This window comes from Falco peregrinus, chromosome 7 (genome assembly GCF_023634155.1).
Source record: "Falco peregrinus isolate bFalPer1 chromosome 7, bFalPer1.pri, whole genome shotgun sequence".
In the NCBI taxonomy this organism is placed as follows: domain Eukaryota; kingdom Metazoa; phylum Chordata; class Aves; order Falconiformes; family Falconidae; genus Falco; species Falco peregrinus.
This window is the reverse complement of record NC_073727.1, coordinates 2,092,049-2,115,997: the sequence shown is the minus strand read 5'-3', so window position 1 is coordinate 2,115,997 and position 23,949 is coordinate 2,092,049. Positions and strand designations below refer to the sequence as shown.

The 23,949-nt window shown below is 40.3% G+C and overlaps 1 protein-coding gene across 3 annotated transcripts in view; it reads left to right on the top strand.

The window, feature by feature from the left end:
• Window positions 1–23,949, top strand: part of WDPCP (WD repeat containing planar cell polarity effector) — a 103,968-nt gene that overhangs the window by 50,594 nt on the left and 29,425 nt on the right. For all 3 annotated transcript variants that reach the window (XM_027779835.2, XM_055811029.1, XM_027779837.2), the window contains 2 exons: window positions 6,677–6,740; window positions 12,496–12,598. In XM_027779835.2, coding sequence (XP_027635636.1) covers window positions 6,677–6,740; window positions 12,496–12,598 — 167 coding nt within the window. The remainder of the gene's footprint in view (window positions 1–6,676; window positions 6,741–12,495; window positions 12,599–23,949) is intronic.

Here is a 23,949-nt window from a genome sequence, read left to right as displayed (position 1 = left end):
CTTACTAAATGAGTTCATTCAAAATTTAGCTTAGTTCACTTGAAAATCTGAGTCAGAAATGCTTGAAGAGCTTTTCTTTGAACGTAGAAAGTCTGTCCTGAGAAGAAGCGTGTATGTTTAACAGTCATCTGAACTATTTCACACTAGAATACATTTAGGTTTCCTAGAGCAGAATATCATCCTAGAAGATAGGAGTCACGTGGTAAGATTTTAATTTTTTTTTCAGGTTGGGAAGGTCTTCAAGATTCACAGCCAGTTCCAGCCCTCAAGGGCTTTCTCTGGCCAGGGAGTCATACTGTCTGGCTCCCCTTATTAGCTTTCTCTTTCCTCCTATTTTTTAAATTTGGTTTGTTAGTTTGTTTTCTTGCTTCATACCAGAGGGTACCCTTTGATGTGAAGGGCATTCAATTCTACGCCCAACAATCTATAAAGTTATAGGTGAACTTCTTTAGTTTAGAGATACATAATTTGACAGTGTACTTCAAGTAACAGAAATTTTGGGTGACTTGAGATATTTGTGCTCGTTTCAAATTTTCTCATGGTTATTCACTAACTTTTACTTGAGACCTATTTGGTTATGGCCTTTGAAAGGTTCCATAAGGGGTTTCTTTTTAAACAAGTCACTCAGGCCCCAAGTCCAGCACTTCACTTAACATGCCTATATTTATTTAGGCCCCATAGAAAATTACAGGTCATAAACCCATACATTAATGCTTTGCTAAATTTGGGCCTGAAGGGATGTATAGATTATGCCTGGACAACCTTTAGGGCTTATGCATCTAAAATACAATTTAGAAGATTATCCCCTTGACTCAGATGCATATAGAGCTGGTGGCTGGTTCTCCATTAGCCTTTGGTGTGCTCTGCAGCACTTTCTCTTTGATACTCTTGTATTCAAGAGTATCTCAGCAGGCAACAAGGTTGCGGACCCTCCTCAGAGGTTTGTGTGTCCTATTCAGAAGAGCTCATAATGTAAAAAACTAGTAGCATAATAGCATGAGGTTGGCAAAAAAATACCACTAGCATCTCAGAGGTTGGAACGTACCAGCACATCCATTGGTTCCTCCATCAGTTCCCTACTAACTTACAGAATCACAGATGAATCCCAACCAACTCTACAGAAGGTAGAAACCTCAGAAATAAGCATATGCCTGCCAGTTTTGTGAAAATCAGCAACCGGTTAGGGTCAGATAGGACGCAGGAGGTTATCTCCATCCCCAAAAAAGCTACAGCAAAAGTTGAGCAGATGTGTTCTGCCAGTCGAGACGTGCACGGCGTAACACAGAGCGCAGTCTGTGTTGCCCCCTGCCCAAACGGCTGGGCAGGAGCCGTCTACCCCGGTGGGAGCAGGACTGCCCGTCGGCAGCGTGTGCTGCAGGGCACGGGGGAAACGGGCAGAGTTACCACGCTGAGGCCCGTGCAGGAGGAAGCGCAGGAAGCTAACCAATAGTGCGCTTTGCTGCTCACAGAGGATTTCCTTCTAGAAAACAGCAGTTATGGTTTAAATTTCTGATTGTGATACATGAAACTTTTGGTACGCCTTTGCACATACATTGGTGTTGAAATAGTCTAGCTGCAGTAAACCAACACCCAGCAATGAATTTATTTTTGCCAAAGGAGATCAGTAGTATCAGGGATAGTCTGTTTTCCAGGCAGTTCATTATCCAAACAAATAAGAAGAAAATATGAAGTAAATTCAGAAGTTATGGGACCGAGTCCCCCAAATCACGAGATTCTGAAACACAAACCTGCAGTTTGGGAGAAGAGGGGAAGATAGGTTCTTCGGAGAGTTCCTCGTCTTTGGGCTGCATTCAGTGATCTGCTCTGCAACTATTTTATTTAAAATAGGGTGTTCTACTGAACTCACGAGGGTAAAATTGGATCAGATTTTAGTTGACTTTTGTTTAAACTATTTTGGTTTTTTTTTTTTAATGAAACCTAGGATCTTGAGCTATATATTCCTTTCCATGTACTCTGGGTAAAGTGCGGGTATTTCAGCATTTGCTATAAAATGCAGGATATAAGTCTTTGACCGATACTACATTTTTTGTATGAAAGGTTACATAGCAGTCTAAATCTTCAGAATTTACTGAAACTTTACAGTGTTTCCTTGAGGTCAATAGAATTTCTGGGTTGGCATTTCAAGGGTGCGCTGCCTGACTTCATTACGCATGAATGTATTTTGTGTGAAATATATAAGGCCTTAAGCCATGGACCAAGGTTTTTAACTGGGCTCTGAAGCTGTGTTCTGAAATACAGCTACGTGCCTAAGTCGGTGGTGTTACGGTCAACAGGCGGTTGAAAACCAACCTGTCCCCATTTAAATCAATGCTTTGTGAACTCGCTGCACACTTTTTACATTCTTCAACCTGATAATCTCTGTTTATTCTCCAAGTTCCACTGGAACGGGGTGCAGAGTCATTTTACAGATGTCATTCTTTATTTTAATATTGTCTAATTTGAAAGGAAAATATTTCAGATAATAACATTTTTTGAGGTAAAAAAGCATGAAAACCATTTCTGTTCCAAAAATTGCTGATATGAGAACTTGTGGGAAACAGGTCCTTTTATGAATAATTATTATTATTGTGTTTAAAAAATGGGCAAGATGCCTAGAAATTGAATGAAAGAATGAGCTATTAAATTGAAATATTAAATGAAATAACTGAATTAAAAGTGATCATGTAAACCCTGCGGTAAGTGTTGGGAGCTGTAGCTGATTGAACATATTTTCATCATCTGTTTTGTATGCTTAAATACAATTGCTTGATGTAAGTAAACACTTGATTGATATTCTGAATACTTTAAAATCTGCATATGCATCACAGAATACTGAACAATTAAAACTTAATTTCAGTGTAGTTTGATTACATGTAAATTATTTCAATATTCATTTTTTCCTGTTCTGTTTGCTCAGTGCATATTTAATATCCACTTTTTGAATGCATATCACCCTTGATTGGACTGTGAGATGAAGAGGACTCTGAAATTTCTTCCATTAAAAAGGATTGCCTTACAAATATTATTTGTGCCACAGCTCTTCCCCTGCAGATTATTTTCTAAATGTTGTGTACCCTTATTGAAGACAAGGAAAAAAACTGCTGCAGCCCTTCTTTATCAGCCCAGCACAAGGAATATGCTTACATGGTCGATGGGCATGTCTAAGAAGGCTTGTTGGTTGTAACTAGTCCCTAAAGAAATGTTCCCATCTTTTCTGCGCTGTATTTCTCTCTTGCTTGCATGAGCTCTCTCTCCCTTCCCTTCCTCCTCCCTCCACATGATTTATTTTTTTTCTGGTTCCTGGACTTCTTATGAGATGTTTTAATACTATGGGTAAATATTACAAATATTTTCAAATCGACCATTTTCAGACTGAAAAATGCATCTCTATCTTTAAGTGACCACATTCAGTTTAGGTGTTGTGGAATACAGATGACAAAATTCTTCCTTTTGATATATTGGTAGAATCCCTCATAAAAACCGAAGAGACTTCTTTTCCCTTCTCCGCAGGCTGCAAACCATGCATGTTGTTTTGATCTACAATATTTAAAATCACCTTATTTCTGAACATCCAACAGGAGGAAACCCTGGGCATTTGATACTCTTTTTATTTATGCCAGTGAAAAGAATAGCCTTTCTGAAGTTAATCGATAACATTCTATTTTTTAATTACTTATAAAATGCTCTCCTGGCATCTTTTCAGCTAAGTCACATTCTCAAAATACAAACAGGCAGCAGGTCTGCTTCCACCGTGGAAGGCAGGTCTGGATTCTTCTCTGCCTTGGCCAGTTTTGACATGACCCCTTTGTTTCCTTGTCCATACAACAGACGTACTAATAGCCATCTTTTAAAATTTTTGTAGGATATGTAGAAAGGTTGCATAAGTGCGTATAATAACAGTATTATTTTATTTTATGAGAATTTGAACTTAATATTGTATGTGCTAAACAGCTTGCAGGGGAATGTTTTCCTATCTGTCCTATACAGTTAATCGCAGTTTGAGAGTTCTAATCTTGAAGGTCATATTTCTGTTGGCTGTCACTTTGACCAAACAAGTGGCTGAACTTCATGGTTTACAGGCAGATTTCCTTATCTCTCTCTTTCAAGAGACATATGAGTCTTGATTGCTGGAGTTATTGTGAAGCAAGCAATAAGTAACGAGGTGGTGAGGGGTGGGAGGACACTTGCGGTGGCGGTGGGGGGGGTGGGAGGACACTTGCTTCAAGACCAGTCCCCTGTAGGTGCCAGTTTAGGAAGCAAATATTGTACCTGGTGACTGCAGCACGAGAACAAAAGGGAGGGTGTTTTGCTCTCTGTGTGTGTGTGTGTTTGCTTGTTTGAGGAGCTGATAAAGTGAAGTGTGCTAGCGACAGCGACAGGTCTTCCTGCGACAAAACATGCTTAGAAAACAGGCATTCTTATCTTGATGGTCTCCTGCTGTACAGAACTCTCTAAGTGTTCCTGTAGAATAAAAACAACACAACTCTCTTGCCAAAGAGACTCAAAATAACAAGTACCTTCTAGCTAATTTAAAAAAACCTGGACATTCCTGACTGATGTAATACTGTTTGCCGAAGTAACACAAACTTGTCACTCTTGTTTGAAACCTCCATGTTATTTTAAAGCGATTCCATTTATAATAATTTATGAAGTATCTGTGATTGTTATTTCCAGCTCTCTTGGCTTGTGGAGAGCATTTCTTGGATAGTCTTTTTTTTCCCCCCCTTTTTTTCCCCTCAGTACGGTAATGAGCTAACTTTACAGTGTTATGAATAGGGGTGGGCTATAATGAGACTGAAGTATGTATGTCAGTTGAAGGGGGGAAAAAATTGAAATCTTTGTGAAACAGCAAAGACAAGACAGCCTGTAAGGCTGTGTTTCTGTTCTGCAGGTTAATCAAATGAAAAAGTTACTTTACTTTTTTTGGTTGCAGGCATTTTTGCCTTTGCTAAAGCAACTGTCATTCAAATAGTCTATATAGTTATAACTTTAAAAAACAAAATAATGATGCAGACATTCTTTTTAGCTAGTCGTATAGCCAGTTTCTGTTCGGTTTCCAATTTCCCCTCTAAGTACTAAGAATGTATATTTAATCCATAATTGAAAAGAAAAATGTGCCAGAAAAAGATATACATGATAGCTATTCAATATAGACATATTTTAACATGTACTTATTTGTCTTAATTAAAGCATAGCTTCAGAAGCAGCATTACAACACAATGTATTTTAATGGAAAATCCTTCATAGAAAGCATGTTGAAAAAGTTTCAGATACATAGATGTGCATGATAAAACGATGATGCACTGCCTGTTCCCCAGTGATCAGGAGGTTAACCTTAATTCATCTCTTCCCTCCCTTAAACAGGTTCTGTGAGGAGGGCTGCAAATTAGCACTTGGAAGACACAGCAGGGAGATTAGCTTTAGGGAGGAAAGGACTCCCCACTCCCGCTCTTAGGAACCTCACCTGGAGAGTACATTTCCTTCTCTGCTTAAGCTAACGTATCATGCCTTCTTGTCGTAAATGTTATTCCTGAAGGAAAAGTCCTCGCCGGCTCTGTCTCGTGATCTGCTGAATCATTCCAAGTGTGCAGCAGCAGAGGAGAGCAGTAAGGCTGTAGCAAGAGGGAGGCAGAAAACCGCGTAGGCTTTGGCCAGAAACAGGGATCTCCGTATGGTGCGTCCTGTGGGACCTCTTCATTCACCAAGGGAAGGAGGGTTCCCATGTTTCCTCTTGTTCACACTGGCCTGAGGAAGAGCTACAGCATTAGCCGCTTCCTAAGACACCCCCAAGGTACAGAACTGTGTAAGTACTGGCATCCATACGATGCTGCCTGACGATATTCATCTGTCTGATGATGTTCATCGGACAAACACAAACTACACCTTCCTCCAGCCTTCCTGGGTTAACAGTAAAGGTGACGTTCCACCTCCACACCACTCCCTTCCTACTCCGCTGCATCTCTAGGTGATACTCAGGTGGTACCTTCTGGAGCACATCTGGAAGTAATTTTTGCTCATGAATTTTGCTCATTTTTCCCCTTGTTTTACCTCATTGACACAATCTTCTTCACCATAAGATGTTCAGAAAACTCTCAGGAGTCTGCTAATACTGGGGCTGAGAGGGTGAGGAGGCAAAGCAGTGTCACCCCCTACCTTTCTCAGTCCCTGGGGATTCGTGGCTGTTTGTCACGACTCAACTAGATCATGATCTTCAGAGGACTGTATTGAGGGGTCTGTGAGGACAAAATTTTGTGCAAACTTCTACAAGTACCTCTGAAGTCTTGCGAGACTTGGGATGAGTCTTTTCTGTAGGGCATATTGAGGTTCCTACCAGTGATACTGGGGCTAGCAGTTACCTATGTTGCGGCTGGGATCTTTCAAAGGATCAATTTTTATGATCTACAGCACCTTCAGCTCCCTTCAGATTCAACTAGATCTGACGGGACTCAGCACTGAACATAACACTTGCTGAAGGTTTTAAGCGATGAAGAAGAGTAAGGGTAGCCACTGTCCTACCTCGTAGTTCTGCACTTTGGGTATGAGCATACCAGGTTTCCTCAGTAAAGCTTTGGCATCGCTTTTGGTGAGAATGGACGCACTTCATCTGCCAGTTAACAAACTTTGATGCAGCTTTTAAACTATCCTCAGCAAGTGACACGTTTCCTTTTTCTTGCAGGTATCAGAGATTTGAAAAAGCATTTCTGCTAGCTGTTGACATAGGTGCTCGGGACCTGTTTATGGTGAGTCATTTCTGGAGACAGAGGCTATTGTCAGGATGTTAGTTGTCAGCTTTTGCGCACATTAAAATGGATCCATGTCATTTGCAGTCTTGGTCGCATACTGAATACAGAACTACTCTACCTGGTTTGCCCTTTGCCATCATGAAACTTGTCAATAGGAATTGAGTCTCTTTAGAGTCATTGACATTTTCCCTAGCATGGCCTAAAGGCTATTCTTTATTTTCCAGGAATTAATGTATATGTTTTTGAACCCTCCCCTTCTTCATCTGTCTTGATGTGGGTGAATGTCATCTTTCACTCTAATAAGCTTATATGTTTCTAATCCATTCCTTAAGAAGTACAGCTGCTGAGTCCTGGACACAAGAGCTGGCCGTATCCTGGGGATCCTGAATGCTCTTAGTTTGTCTCTTAGGGTTTTGTGAAAAGTGACAAATTATGAACGCTTCTGCAGGTACTTTTAAAACAACAAAGCTCAGCAGCATCAACACAAGGGTTTTTAAATTTCATGCACTCTCTGCCTCCTCCCATTTAATTAGCTACAAAAGTAAAATTAACCAGCTCTTAAAAGGTCCTCTGTGTGAGCTCGGCAGGAGGCTCTTGTTTTATAAGATCTTGCACCACAATGTCACAGTGAGGTCAGATGGACAAAGCCAGCCGTGCTTTCCTAGTCTCTCAGCATGTTGCTGCTGCACAGCTGATTTCATTGTTTTCAAAGAAACAATAGGAAAGGGTCTTGTTGAAAAAAAGCCCTTTGAACGATTCGTTTGCTTCACTTTTTTGCATAATGAAGACATTCTGTTGTTTAAATTAAGCTTTGACACTAGATGTTAATATCATTTATTCCATTAAGTCACTTGCCCTGCTAGTTTGATCTTGATATTTAAATTGTATGTTAAATTACACAATTAAATCCTGCTTTTATGGGTTATGAAAATTCCCTTCTAATTATATAAAAAGTTGTGTGAACCTTTTGATGTGTTTTTCACAGCTCTAATCATCTGGCTTGTTCCATCTAATTAGAAAGATGTGAATACTGTGATAAACTTTTCTAAGTATGCATCAAAAGAATGTGATGGAAATGTCAGACTTTTAGGAAATTCACTGCATGTTTTATGTTTACTCTTCTCCATTTTTTCTCTTTTTATCTCATCTTTTTCCTTTTCCCTTTTTATTGAATGTAACTTCTTCGGTACCAATTTTATACCTGATCAAGCTAAGCACTGCGGCACCGCGTGGAAGGTTTAGACTGTAGCATGTCTGCGGCAGGTTGCAGCTGTTTGTGGTGGACTCTCCCACCGTACAGATCCTACATTCTCCCTGAGTGATTTCAGCCATTTTGGCAGAACAAATGACCCAGCGCTTGGCCTGCCATCTCAAGGGCCCTCTCTCATACGGTGAGAGCATTTCCTACACGATCTTTTTCTCTTTCCTTCCCTCCGCTGAGAGCAGGGCTGAGGAAGCAGCCCTGTCCCAGGGTGGGGAGCACCAGCGCTGGGTCAAGAGATGGGTGCGAAGCTGCTAACAAGGGGGAGGGACTGTCAGTACCTGGCTCCACGAGTGGTAACACATCCTCCTCTCAACAAAAAGGATCCCCAGCTTTCTTCAAGAGGGACTTTCAGTGTTCAGAGAGAAATTAGCTCCATCCTTTCCTACTCTTCCTTGTTTTCCCTTTCCTCTCTCAACACCTACTCTCCGTTTCCCATCTCACTAACACTCTTAAACATAAATATATGTTTCCGCATAGTTCCTCCTGGCTTACATTACTGTGAGATCAAAACCAGTTCTATATTGTCCTCGTTCTGTTTGCATTACCGTTGAGATTCCTCAGAGCTTCCCCTGAATTATGCAACAAGCAGCACACACACCGGCCTCTTCGGATCCTCTGTTAACTCACTGCCTTCTCTGGGGAAATGTCCTTTTGCTAATTCATCTTCTGAGTGAGGTACTGAAGAACGACCTTTATGGTAAGCTAACAGTGGCACTGCTGCAAGGGTACTAAGTATGGGACTCAAAACGTTGAAAGGTGCATAGGTCATAAAAAGTATTTCGTTGTGCCATGGTAATTTCTAGGGAACTGGGCTTCATTGCACCGAATGTGTGAAAATTAGATAACCCTGTTATCTAGATAACCCTGTTCCCTGGAAGCTTACAGTCCTTCTAGGTATTAGTATAACAATACCTACCTTGCTAAGCAAGGTTTGTGCATCCTTTCACTTCTGCTTAACACTGAATAATTTGTCTATATTGTTTATGTAGATCAAAATGCAATTAATAGCATACAACTTGACTTTACCTATACTTAAAGTATTTATAATTATGTGCAGTACAAATAACTGTACTGTTGTTTTACAGACCAACCAAATCCATTTATAAAAACTCACGCCACCTAATTCCCAGTTAATTTAATGGGATTTCAAGAAGCAATAGTAGACTAAAGAAAGATACCTGATGAAATAAGCAAAATGAGAAAGAAAAAATCTGTTTATTAAAAGTGAACAGAGAAGGAACAAAAATGGAAAGGACAGAGAGGAGCAGACAGAACAGAGGCTGAGGAGGAGCCAAAAGTTGAATACCCATCTCTGAGACTTCTAAGGAAATGTCCTATGTCTTGGAGAATTTATCCTGAGCGTCTCTTTCACCAAACAGGGCTCTGCAGCATTTCTGCTATTTGTTTTGACGTTGCAAAGAAGTTTGAGAGAATGCTGCCTGAGGGCTAATTTCTTTCATAGTAATGAAAAAGAAAACAAAAAAGACTTAAAAGTTAGTCCTGTAGCTATAGCGTCACTAGTATGATGCCATAACAAGACACACATACACTGCTGTGTCTCTCCGTAAGCTTTACCCTCACGTCACGTCTAAGTCCATCAATTATTATCATCTCCTACAAAGTTCAATAAAAAAATAAAACTGAAAAGGACATAATATCATGAACAACAGCTACATTTATTGGACAGTGACTGATCCAATCTGTGACAGAAAAGATCAAGCAATAGAAGGGTTGTTAGCCTGAAATCCTTTTGTAGTATGCTCCAGCTCTCAGCTGCTGAAAATTCAAAAGGCCATCCCATGTACCAAAGGTAGCAAAAAATGCAAGGAAAAGACACTTTAATAAAACTGTCAGATCTTGGGTGATACACTGATGAGGAAAGTACATGTTTCGAAGAAATGTTGGAATTTTGCCCAGAAATATCCTATAGACAAATGCACATCAGTGTTTCAAATGACTTCTGCTCACTGAGGGCCAGCTCTGTGAGTCACAAAGATGAGGGTAAAAAGGAAGTAGTCCAAAAAGTAATCAAACTGTTAAATGATAAAATACAGCCTTTTCGGCAAACTCCTGAGAAGCAGCTGGAATTTGTTTTTATTGTCACCATTGTTTTTGAAAGGGATGTGATCTTTGGACAGATGAATTCTTAGATAATTGTGTGGAAAGATCTGTAATGAATATTCAGCTAATTTAATTCTTTTTTCTTCTGTCTTTCTTTAAGGCACCCTGTAATCCAGTTTTCTTCTTTCTCTTTTATTTACTTTCTAGTTTCATTCTACTCAGAGAGTTACAAATTCTTAGACCCCAGTTTTGCTGTCTTATTTGAATGAGGGACACCTAAATTGCATCTCAAATTTTCTGATTAAGAGTTTTTATATCTGTAATCTTTTCTTTCTAAAGCTTGTTTAGAGATAGAGACAAGAGCATTTTTAATTATTCTGACAGCAAATTGAGGAACCATGAAAAAAGGCACTTACCAGCCTACTGCTGCATCTTTATTTCTCACAAGGCCCCTGTTAGGTAGCAATGGATGTGTAGGAATTTTACATTTCTTTACTCCAAACAGAAAGCACAGGCAAAACCAAGTTCTCAAAGTGAGGTGTTTTGATACGCACAGTATGCACAACCCTCTTAACTCAAAGAACTTTTTCATTTTCTGCAGTTGTTTCCATCCCCTCCCCAAGTTTATTATTTAAAATTGCATTGAAGTATACAATACGTCTCTTAGTTCAAACTAAAAAACCTAGTCATTAAGCATCGTCAGAATGTATTTTGAATTAGTGAACACAATCTGCCTATACATTCAAATCTTTGTAAGTTCAGACTTGTTCAAGAGCCCTTAGGTTTTCTATTGTTATCTAAATAAGCTGACAATATCTATTGCTTAATCTTCATAGAAATCATACCTTGCTACTCAGGCCCTTTTCTCCTGACAACCATGTTAAACCTACAAAGAGAGGAAGTACAGAGTTCGCAACAAGTTCGTAACTCATTACTTTGCTCCAAGACACTTGCACATTTTTTAAGTCACACCTGTGTCTGAAATAGAAAATGTTGCTGTCTCCTGCAGACTGTTGGGATCCTGCAAGTCAGTACCAGATTTTCCTGCATAATCAGTCTCAGTTTCCCTAACATTTTTGGTGGTATTGTTATTGTTATTATTGATAATAAAAGCAGCATCTTTTTCTCCTAACACTATTACTCTCACTTTTTTCATCCAGCTTATCTTTCTAGAATAAGGTCACTTTTTCCTGTACAATTTTCTGTCGTGTTGATGAAGGTGGCAGTAAACTCACACTGAGAAGGACAGTTTCACCTGAAATCTTCTGCATTAGTGAGAATATAGTTGCTTTTATGGTATGCAGAGGTCAATATTTCCAGCAAGTACTCCTTTTCCCTTTAAATTCCTGCATGCAGATAGATTGCAAAACGATGGCCAGGACTAACTTAAATCTTTGGATACAAAATGTCGCCTTCAGCACAGAAGTGGGGAAGAAAGACTTTGCCGACTGTTTTGGGGTTTCCCTCACTTGTATTGTCACAGTTCATGCACAGAGCAGCCTGTGGCCGTGACGCCAAAGGAGAAGGGGGTTAATTATCTCTTTATTAATGGTCAAGGATGAAACTTGTCTTCAAGGGCCAAAATCAAGGGCAGTGAGGCTGTAATTTGTCACCAGGGTTATATTCTCCCACAAATGGTGCTGTCTGTAGTACACCTCAGGTTTTCACCTCAGACGTTAACATACAATAAAAAGCCTTGCAATTCAGCACGTCATGGTATGCCCCTGCAGCAGCCCTCTGATTTTTAACCCGAGATGAAGGACTAGATCCAGAGTATTGGCAACTATTCATGCTCAACAGCAACATTTTTTGAAAGCCCCTTGTTGTCCAAAAGGGACTCAGGAATCATGTCACCTGTGTTGGTTTTGAAACCCTTGAGCAACCATTGTTTCTCTTATTGCCTCCAATATCAGCACAAAGAGGATCACCATCACCTTACTCAAAGAACAGTAAGTGTAACATGACAACTTCCAAACAAAAATTAGTCCCAAAAGAGTTTTACCCCAGAACTCATGTATTAGGTGGAAACCTTAACACACTTCAAATAGGGACTGTCAGCCAGAAGAGTTCCAGTACTTCAGATCTGGTTTACACAGAGCCAGCTCCTATCAACCCTCCTTTAATTCATGTTGCACCAACAGAAGTTACCTTAAAGCAGACAGATTGTTTTCTTTCATACACTGAGTCAATAGCTCCACTTTTATCAGTGCGTGATTGGTCAGTGTTTTATTCAGTGCTGAATTCAATAGCACAAGCAAGATAATAAATTTGCATTGGGAGGGAATTAAAATGTAATGGTAGGTTCATCAGTTCCATCTGTGTTTGTAATCTAAATAATAAAAGAACCTCTTTCTTTTGAAAGCCCTTTTGTTACTCCTATGAGATCCATTTTCGATTAATCTTTTTTTTTCTCTTTTATTTCCAAAGGACATCCATTACCTTGCGCTAGATAAGGGTGAATTGGCACTAGCTGAAGTGGCAAAGAAAAAGGCTAATGACATTGATGCAGAATCAATAACTACTAGAATTGGTAAGAATTAATGGTGTTTAAAAAGCTCTTCTTGTTTTAATCAATACTTATCCTGTACAACACCATGTTATATTTGTAGGGGGGTTATTGTTTCAATTGCCTTGTTTTCTTTGAAAGCGAGACAGTATTTTTATTCATAACTAAAGAGGGAGGCTTATAAAAATACCATAGCTTTGCCTTTGAGCACCCACGTGAGGATTGTGTCAATGCAATAGCTGTGGAGCAAGAAGGATTTATACTGTGACTATATAGAAAAGTTCAGGCTGTACAAGCTGAACTGAGTGCAGGAGGTGAGGGGCTGAATCTGAAGGCCTGGTATGGCAATCTCATTCACCTCTAAATACTTGCTTGCACACACTGTGCCAATAACCGGAGTCACACCATGAATGCTTTGGCAGCGTTCAGATGAAACATGTACTGATGTGAACACAGGCTCAGATCCTGGCTTTAAAGTAACAGCTGTGCATGCAGTGGGATTCTTGCTGTTCCATAGGGAATATCAATGCAAAAATTGCAGGGTTAGACTGATAGCTTGAACACAGACAACTTTTCAGGCAAGTGAACTCACAACTCATTTTCTCCTTGTGTTTCCTCTGAATTGTCATGAAGAGATGTATGCAAATACCTAGACCATTCTGATTTCATGCCTGTAGCCCGAACCAAGCAGAAGGGGTCTAAGTCTAGGTAGCTGACCTCCAGCAGAGAGAAAGTAGGCAAAGGGGGAAGAAAGAACACAAAATGTATGTGCAAAATATGCACAGTGCTATTTAGCTTGTTCTACTGCGTCTTTGAATATTAGAGGAAATCAATATTAGAGCTTTTGTCCTTGTCCCATGCCAAGAAGTAGAACGATTAAAGCTCAGAAGGAGTTACAAAACCTTTGAGACCTTGGTTAACGTAGGATTCTTTTAGAACTATGCATCTTGATGTTTACATAGCAAATGCTGTTCAAATACATAGAAATGCAGAGAGGCGGTATGTGCGTTTATGTGGCTATTTCTAGATATTGTATAGATCCATTACTTTCAAGGCTATGCAATACAGTATCACCTCCTTCCCTCTCCAGCAGAATAGAAACCGAAGTGCCTGTCCTGAACTCTTTTCTTCAGGGTCTTTCATTTTCAAGCTGAAATCCCTTTGAGAATTTTTTTGCATCACAGCTGGGCCTTTGGTCAAGCCCTTTCACCACTAGAATTGCCAAAAATGACATTTCTTCAGGTCATCTGTTACTGGGCACTCCTTAAAGTATACAGTTCCTTCTCCCTTGCTTTCTCCTTTACTTTTTAGGTAGTTGTCCTCTGCACCTAATATGACTGAGATACCCAAGACTTGTATGTGATCGTTATCTACTCTCTTACACTTAATCCAGAAAATTTGAGCCTTAATCTGTGTCTTCATTTAATTCCTTGCAAACTAAAGCTGTTACTAATCTCTGAAGTTCGGCTGTTTTTAAGTTTACTGAGAGCCTTATATACTATTACAGACATACATGCAAAGATAGGGATAGAGGAGAAACCCGAGGTGATCACAAATGTCTTACTTGCATGTCAGATATAGTACTCATGTTAGTACAGTTCAGTTATAAATGTGCAAGCACACAGTCTTGCCCTCCTTCAGAGCAGTCCTACAGTTACCTCTGTAATGCTCCATAAATATAAATTATTAAAGTCATTTTATATGATAAAGTCTTTAAAGTGTTCTCGTTTGCTGAATAATTAACTATCAGAATGATTTAAAATAATTTTCAATGCCCCTGGGACAAACTGTCACTGAGATTCACTCTATAAACAGTAATGAATTTGCATCCAATTCATTTTATATGAAAATAAACAGGGATCTCCCATGAGTTTGTTTCACTGCAGATTGAATCTCACCTTAAACATGCGAAATCCCAGCCACAGGTTTTGTTTTGTTATACTTTATTCCAATGTCCTTTCGTGATGATGTTTTTGTTTCATAAGCTGTTGTTAGCAAAAAAGTGTCGCAAGGCACAAACTTTATGGACCCAGTGAAAACAAAAAATAACAAGTGCTTTAGGTGTAAATTACTATATTTATCTAACATTTTGAGAGGGGGAGAAAAACTCATGCCAGAGCCAGAAGCTTTAAAATGCAGTTTCAAACAAGTCTCTGCCTCCCAGGCGCAGTCCTCTTCATCTCGTCCCTGCTCTCTGGGGCTTTCAGCCGCTCAGTTCGTGGAGTCACGTTCCCGGAGCAAACCCCAGACTTCTTGAGCACCCACTTCAGGCTTCTACGAGAAGGCTGCATCCTCAGCAAACAGAGGCAACAAGATGCAATAAGTGCTGCAGGTCCCAAGTTATGCTGAACAACTCCCTAGATCACATCAGGCCTCTCTACAGCGTATTTAATATACATATTACAGTATTTGGTCCTAAATAGTACAAATGTGGATCATTCTCGTATATCAACATCTGATGATATTTCTTGAGCTAGCCCATCCCCAAAACTTAGCTCAACACTATTTGAAATTTGTTATTTGAAAATAACATGAGTCAGTGCTCCTGGCTGATTCCCAAGCCCTTAAGAGTGCTCCATCTTGCCCCAGATAGATTTAATTTGTCAAGATATTTTTGTGTACAGGGCTCACTTCAAACATAATATATTTCAAACTCAGACTTCTGGAAAAGTTTCAAGCTCCTACAAATAACGTAGAATGACAATATAATTTCAGCTGAAATGTATAGATGTCATCCAGAGTTCTATAAGCACTGATAGATTCCTCACATATATCAAGATTTGTGTCAAGGTAAAACAAAAGATAGATTTATTATTTTAGAATTTTCTGAATTTTAGCTCTTCTCCGTTCGTCGTCTGATTTTGGTTTGCTATACACCATTTTGAAGAAGTCACCCTCAAAGCTCAGAACATCTGGGTGCATGGGTAAAAACACCTGTAGCCCTTCAGAGCAGAGTACCTTGGTGAGAACATTGCTGAGCAAGATGAGGTGTCAGGTACCTGTTCCCAGCTATGGTTTTGGCAGAATCAGCTATTTTGTTCAACTGATTAAAATCTTCTAAAGAAAATTATTCTCCTAAGATTTTATGTTTGACAGCTTGTGAAAATGCATCTTGAGGCATGAGAAGATTGAAGTAATGGTACCGTTCATCTCAGAGTCTTCATTAGCTGTCTCCTCTTTGCCCGCTCCCATTTGATCACCAGACCCGTGACCACAGATATTGTGGTTTCCTCTGCCAAAGATTTTCTGTTGAATTATTTCTGCAGAAGATCTATGAGCTCCTTAACGAGGTCAGGGAGTTCTCATTTAGCCTTGCCTAAAATATATGCTGTGCACCTCATTTTGCTTGATTAAAAGAAAGAGGACTCTCTTCAGTATCAACAACATTTATTATAATATTATAATAAAAGTTCTGTTTATGGGTGTAACCTGGCATATACACTCCTGGAACAACGTTGCCCGTGGTGGAAGAGCGCGTCTGTTCGGTGCTGTAAACTGTGGGTTGCTAATGTAAAACTTGAGTTGCAAAGAACTGACATGGCACAGCCTGTTGGGAAATGCCATAACTAATGATGATCACGGAGGTGAAGAGCTCAGCCTTTCAGACATCATTGCTCAATGAATATCCAACGAAGAGCATATGTAGTCAGTGTCAGAAAGTTTCCCAAGGCCAACTTCCAACAAATTACATTAGGGCCTAGCAAGATGATTTTAACCTTCAAATCAATAGCTTTCACCCAAAAGGGATTCGTGTTGTGACAAGACAGATAACTGCTGCGTGGTTGAAAGGCAAATTGGGAAACCTTGTATTGCTACTTAGAGTTAAATTCAGAATATTAGTAACACCAATGTTTAGGCAACATTTCTAACAGAGATATCTTAATAAAAACACTGATGTTGAGATAATTGTATTGTACAGAAATGCTAGATGGGATTGACTAGCGTTTTGGTGGTTCAGTAATGTCTCGTGAAAGCACTTGAGGTTTTTCCATTTAAATTTGAACTTTAAAACATTTCTGGAAATATTCCATAATGTTTGCAAGTGAGATAGGAAATCTTATCAGTTCTCACAGAGGCTGAGGTCTAGTTTCCCACACTGTTCATAAAATGACATGCAAAATATAGGGCCCTAAATGTTTCACCTTACTGGCAAGGGACATTGCCGGTTTGAACCTTAAGTGGAGAATTTATTAACTACTTCTTAGTTCTGTCATAGTATTCTATATGGAATGGCTTACCTGTTCTTTGTGATAATTAATAATGACACCTTATAGTGTTTTGTCTTCTGTATGGTGCGCCTGAGACGCCAGCCTGGTCTTGCATACAGTCTGCCACCTCCAAATCACTTGTGATTTGCTCAGATCTTCCTCTATTCCTGATAGTCCTGGTAAGCCCACATGTATTTCAAGGCCAGGTTTAGAATTGTCCCCCTGTTTTTGTAACCTTCTCTGGCCCTGCGTTAGCCTGGTTGCTAACATTTGTTCCTCTTCCGATCCATAATGACTCATCTATCAAGCAATAGGCTTCTTCCTTACCCTCCCGCCCTCTCTCTGACACTGATGACAAAGCCCCTTCACTCCCTGCACTTCCTTGGCACACACATCTTTCTCTTGCTATCAGGTTTCAAGTTAACTGAGAATCTTAGCCTTTTATTTCGGGGCATGGTTTTTATTTCACTGCGTAACATGTTTGTGGCGTGCTTAAAAGGTATCATCCAATACAGAGGTGAGCTGTGATCTGGAAAGACTCAGGAGACGCTGTTTATGCTACAGTTTTTTGGAGCTCTGCTCCTTCAGTTTAAGTGTTAGATCTCCTATTTATTTACTTAGATTTTCGGTTTAAGTCAATCAACACCTCTGGAATCAAATCCTTTGCTTTTATTTTGCTAATAATGTGACTTTTTCCCCAGAGAGCCAGAAGAACATTTTTTAATGAAAAATGTTTTTAAGTATGATTGGCAGTTAACCTATGGCAAGAAATTAGTTTCCACAAGCACTTTTTTAATTTTGTGCCACACAAGATGACTGTCTTTGAAGATCCATAGTAATTTGAAATTATTTAACTGTGCTCATGTGTACACACTCCGGCACACATTAAGCCACACACGACATTTGATACAGAGCCCGCTAAACACAGCGAAAGAATTTCTGCCATCTTCAGTGGGCTTTGGATGCAGATTTTAGCAAGTAACAGGCTCATGTGAAGGCCTGGCATTACCAGAACCCCTGCCCTCTACAAAAAAATGACAAAAAGCCTGGTCTGGAAGGGTGCTGTCCTTGATGTAGGCTGCTTGAGGCCCCTGGTTTCAGGAGGAGCCAGTGGTGCCCAGTGCTCATGGCGTGGAAGCCTATTGCAGTGGTAGCTCTGAATTCATGCCCTGGCATACCTGCCTCATTGGGAGTGGAACAGTACATTCCCATACAACTAAGTGGATCTGCTGAATCTTCTTCTTTATTCTGATGTTTAGCTTTTTCTTAATTACATTTTTAATTTTCCAGCTAGTCGTGAGGATTTTACTCTATTGAGAGGTTACAGGCACTGATTGTTCCCCTCCTTGTGTTCTTTTCGAGAAGTGGAGTTGTTTGTTTTACTTAAGGTCTATAGTAATGCCAAACTATTTTTGGCTCCACCTCATCTCACCTCTCCACTTGCTTGTGTCATGATGTCAGTTTTGATCTATACCTTCTCACTGCTAGACAGCTTTGCCTAAAGACATAATCCTCAGCTCCTAATAATTATAAGTACATCAAAGGCTAGCTGGTTTGCTTAGCTGCAGAGGTCTACTCAGAGATCTGTGTATCTTCACTTGAAAGAGATTTATAGTTTTGTGTCAAGCTTTAGAATAATCATGGCATTCCATTTCCCCCCCCTTCTTTATCATGACATTCTTGCCCACTATAGAACATAATTTAAAAAGCACCATTATATTCCTAAAATGAAGACAATATTCTCCTTTAATATTTTAATTGTAATGATCCTCCTATTTTGTTGTATCTATCAGCAGTAAAATTATACCCTATTTAATACAAAAAAGTCTTTCCAAGAAGTCATAGATTAACCATCTTTTGCCTTCATTTTAAATGATGTGACGAGTACTAAAAAAGAAAGAACAGTAAACGGAAGAGCCAGCTTTAGGGGGTTATATTTTTTTGTATCAATAGCCACATACTATGACTGGTTTATAAACAAAAAAATTACAGTATTTCCAAACTCTGAAAATTGAAAGGCGTTGTCTGTTTCTGATCTGTATTTATTCTATGTACAATTAGGTTATTGCAAGGGATGTGAGGTCTCTCATCTCAGATCTTTCCAGTATATTTCCACCATATCCCTATAACCTCCAGTAAAGTTCATGCACGTACACAGTAGAGAATGGATGACACTAATTACCAAGTAAAGAACTTATTTTCTCAACATATCAAGAAGTAAGTTACAAAAGTGAAAACAATTCACAGAGATGTTCCTTGGTTGAGGTTGTTACATGATAAAGAGTAGTTGAGCATAAAAGATCTCGAAGGGATGCCCATAGCATGCCATTGCAGTAAAGAGAAGCAAGTCAGTACTCAAGTATCCGTTGACATTGCAGCTAGGAATTTAAGTAGGAATTTAACTTCTCAGCACTGATTCCACAGACCAAAGTCAATTTAAATAAAAAGCACACATAGTTAAAATAACTGTTGAAACAAACTGTCAAAGAAATTGATGCACAGAAAGTGTCTTTGCATGGAGACTAAATTAATACCTTTCTGGGAAATATGTTTTAGCCAAATACAATTTATGCATTAGTCAAACACAAGTTTTTCTTGCTCAGTGTAGGATACCTGGATGCAATTTAATGGCCTCTAATTCACTGTAGGTCAAACTAGTTGATTTACACTATAACATTATAGTATAATATTCATATGTTCTGGATTCCAGTCTTGCCTACAGCTCTGTGAAAAAGCCCCTGGTAAATCTCCCATTAGCTTCAAAAGGCCCACATGTAGGCTAAAAGGCTGCAGTTAAAAAGCCACATAATGTATATTCACACATCTCATAGTATGCACGTGTGTGCGTACATAAGTGGGTGTTATATTTACACATACACAGCCAAAATCTGGCCAGTCATAAAAATAGCTCCAAATCTGAACACGGGCACTAGATTAATTAATACGTATTTTTATTTTGCTTCATGACATCAGCAGCCACAGAACCCACTGCTGCTTTTTTTCTGAAAGAACAAGAAATAATCACAGCAGGAGTTGTTTTCATAATTGCTGTAGCTGGCTGAGAGCTGCGTATCTGTATGTTCACGGTGTGTCAGAGGCATGTTTGTCTCGCACACCCTAGAGCCATCCTTGAGCCTCTCGTTTTCTGATAGGGAATTCGCCAATTGCATTTCTACGCACTGAAAAGAGTTGGCAAACACATATTTGCCTGGCAGTTGGTATGTGTTTTGTCCTGTTTGTTCTGTGTAATGTAACGTGATGTGACAGGCTGCAATTCATCACATCAGTGGTATGACAGCAGAGGAATTGGAAAAGAGGTATAATGGTGGGCTGATGCAAGGTGTCCATTTAACGTTCGATTGTAATATTTCAGTGTTAAGTCTTTTTATAATGGCCTACTGAAGAATTATCCCCAGAATGTTCCCCACGTGGGTGAGTTTTAGAAGCAGTGATCAGGTAGAGCGTAGTCAACATCCAGAGAAGGCTGTAGATTCCTGTGCTCAGAAGGACCAGCTCTTGTAAATAGGAGAACCTTTGCACGTCTGGCTTCTGATCAAACAAAAACCTTGAAGGACTATTTATGTATTGCCTCCACTTTCACTACGCTTCCCAGCCACACCACAGGCTCTTCCGTGGGGATGCCATGGAACTGCCCAGGGCAAAATCAGAGGTCGAGGCTGTTTTCCTGCAAAGACTCCTGCACAAGAGGCTGCTTGACAGTTCACCCCTGAGAAACTCCCGCAACAAAAGCCAAGGTGTTTGATGACCTGATGTTCGTTCTTGTTGAATGCTTGCAGCCTAACAAAACCAAGTTCCCTGTTAAAATCCTGTCTCAGGGCTGGTGACATTCTAATCAGGGTATCGCTGAGGAAAGCAGTGGGGAAAAGCACAGCAGGGCCCAAGAATAAGCTTTTCACCCATTGCTGTTGTCAGTCTTGCACTTTCTGAAGTGCTAGACTTGGCCAGAAGAAAGGAGATGGGCTATTTAAGAAAAAGTATTGGTGAAAAACTGATCAACAGTGCCTAATACAAGGCAGTAAGTACAGCCAGAACTAACGACTTTTTTTCTGCCCTCAGCATATACTCTGTATTTCATTTCAGCTTTTTCAAATATCTTTTCCCTAAATATCCTTCCTGTTAGTTAGTCTGTACCGAGACTTATTTTTACTTTAAATCTCAGTGCCATGAGACTGCTGCGACTCCTGAACCTGTGCATGAGTAATATCTGCCCTTCAATAATATTTTTCACAGCGTTCAAGATACCAGAAGTCTTGAATCATGCTAGATTTCAGACCGTAAAATTCAGTCTTAAAAATAGATGGTGAGGCAGCATTGGTTATCTCTGCAATGCTGATGTTATGAAATGGAAAAATATTATAATATGACGAAAAGATATCATTAATAATAGCTTATAAGCGTGTGTAGTGATCACTTTAATTAGTTACTTTCTGCAGGTACACTGCCAGAGTCCCACCATTTCATCTTTACGATAACCAAAGACGCAAGAGCCACTTGCTTTCTGCCTCCTGCCCTCCCAGCCTGGCTGTAACGCCCGCCCTGGCCAGGAGCTCGGGCTGCCCAGCACCCCTGTCCCTGCTTCTCCTCTGCCCTCTGGGAGGGCGCAGCTTCCCCACCCTTGCCCACATTTAAAGTGATCCCTTTCAAACCTGTCTGCAAGGCCGCGGCTGGTGCCAGCACGGAGGCTCCATGCTCTCGAGAGCAGCCCGTGGCAGGAGTCACCAGGAATTTCTCGCCACCCTTCACCCGTGGTGGCTCTGGGCTCAGCTTTGAGTCCTTGTCTACCACAAGATCAGTAAAAAGTCAGGGTGTAGTTCTCACATAAATTAGATCCCATGGATTAAGCACTTAACTGATCGTTTTAAAATTTTTGCTGTAAAGGAACGTGGAAGACAGTATTCTTTCCTGTAGAATTGTGTTAAAAACCCATGCATGACTTCTAGTTTTCTCAAAAATATAACATCGTTTCATAACAGCTGCTGGCTTATGTTTTTTCCTTCCTGTAACCTAACTTCTGCTACGACTTACTATGGTTATTCATACACCTCTGCTAAATTTAGTCATTTCCTTTGCTGAAAATACCCCCTGAAGGTACCCAAACACACCTGAGGCGCACCAGATGAAGAGCAGGTGCTGGGGCCATCCCAGAGACCTTGCAGAATAACCCCAGGACATGATCTTACGTCACCTGGAAGCGTTGCTGCTCCTGAGCCATCAGGAGCCTCACGTGAGCTCACCGCCAGACCACACCACATAACCCATGGAAGGAAAAATTTGGGACCAGTTCTGAACTTCTCCTGAATCATCATTTGAAGTTCATTGCTAAATTTCACCACACCTCTGCCTATATAATGCAAACCTTTATTAACCAGATGAAAGATCATGGCTGCAATTAATTATTTATTTTACTATATAGGATGCATTATGGCCAAAGGAAAACAGCTACAAAGTGCTTACCTTAGACCCTCGCTTCTAGCCACCAAATGGCGAGATGTTTGGCCCACAGCCATGGATCTGGAGCCTGTGTGGGCATAGTCTGCTGCAGCGTAAGCCCAGATCGTCCTGCTGACTGTGCTGCTGTTGCTTCTTAGGTTTGTAAGGGAAGAGTTGGGACCACAGTACTCTACTCTGATCACCGGAATAAACAGAATTTTAACAGTAAAATATTCTGGAAAAATTCCTTGTTTCCTCAAAAATCCCTGAAGGAAGCATGAGCTTATTTTCATATATCATTATCAACTACACCATCCCAACCTATTCCTTTGTGTGTCAGAGAGCTTGGCTGCCCACTCATTGGGATCAGAAACAACGCAGCCCGTCAGGGTCTGGAAGAATTGGACCTTCCCGGCCATCACCAGCCTACTGGATGCGTTTGGCCAGCTCATTTTAGCCTGCAGTGCTCTTTTTTTCCTTTGGGGAACACTGTGTGAGCTCTCTGCGCCAGGCTGCCCATTCCTACGGCAGCATCCGAGTCCCGCGCCGCAGCCCCTCGCTCTTGTGCTCCTCCAGCACCGTGCCCTCAGCTTCTCCCCACCGGTGGCGTGTTTCCAGCGCTGCCCTCCCAGAGGATGACCACACAGCCAGGGGAAGTCCTTTTTCTAAGCTCGCTTATTTTGTATAATTTGAAGGCATTTTTACAATATAGGGCAAAAACAACCCCAGGGAAATCAGCCGTAATACTCTAGTTCGTATCTGCCATTAGGTGTCAGTGTGACAACAACCATCATACACAAAGGGCTGTTCTGGGGTGTGCAGGGGTACCACCCCATCCTCAACTTCTCCTTTTCGTCTCAGGGAAAATGCAGCATGCAACTGAGAGGCAGAAGGTTGAAGAAAGCAAGAAACATTTTATTTCAGGTTTTTCCATCACCTAATAGAAGTTATTTACTAACAGATAAGCCTGTCTGCATTTCATTCAGTGTGTCTCAGGTTCCTGGTGCTGCAGTTGTCAAAGAACTGTAATATTTACAAAACCAGGACAAGAGCTTCTGCACACACTGATCTGATACCCTGTTTGGGGGCGAAAGAAACAGTCAATACTATTAGTAATTTGCTGTCTGCAGGAGGTAAACTGCTTTGCCCATATGCAAATGTTAAATGACTCATCTGAGTTGATCCTTGCTAATATCGATGCTTACAGTTGGGTCCTACACAAGTTGGTTAAAATACTCTATTAGAAAAACAACTAAAAGTTCCACTCATTCAGAAGAAATGGGTGTAAAGACTTAAAAACTAGTTTTAAAGCACTTTTTGTGTCTGAAATGCTACCTTATTCTGGTGTATCAGTGGTATGCATGATGAAGAAACATGACATACGTCAAGGAGTTTGCAGTTGTTTTTAAACAAAGTTTCAGGCACTTCCCAAAATGAGATGGCAAAGGTAGCAAACAGGTTTTGGTTACATGGGAGTTTTGAAAGTTAGTACAGTTGTAAAATAAAAATCAGGTTGGGGAAAGAAAGTATTTACAGAAGGAAGTTAATTTAAAAAATATTCTTAAGTTGCCTCTAGTATTGAGACTATCTCAAGTACTTGTATATTGATGTTTACATCTTGAGTAGCACCATGCTGCTGTGATAAGCATCTGAGCGTGCTGGCTTTTCTTTTAGCTACTTCCAGTTTTCTAGTAACTGCACGACACAGGAGTGGTT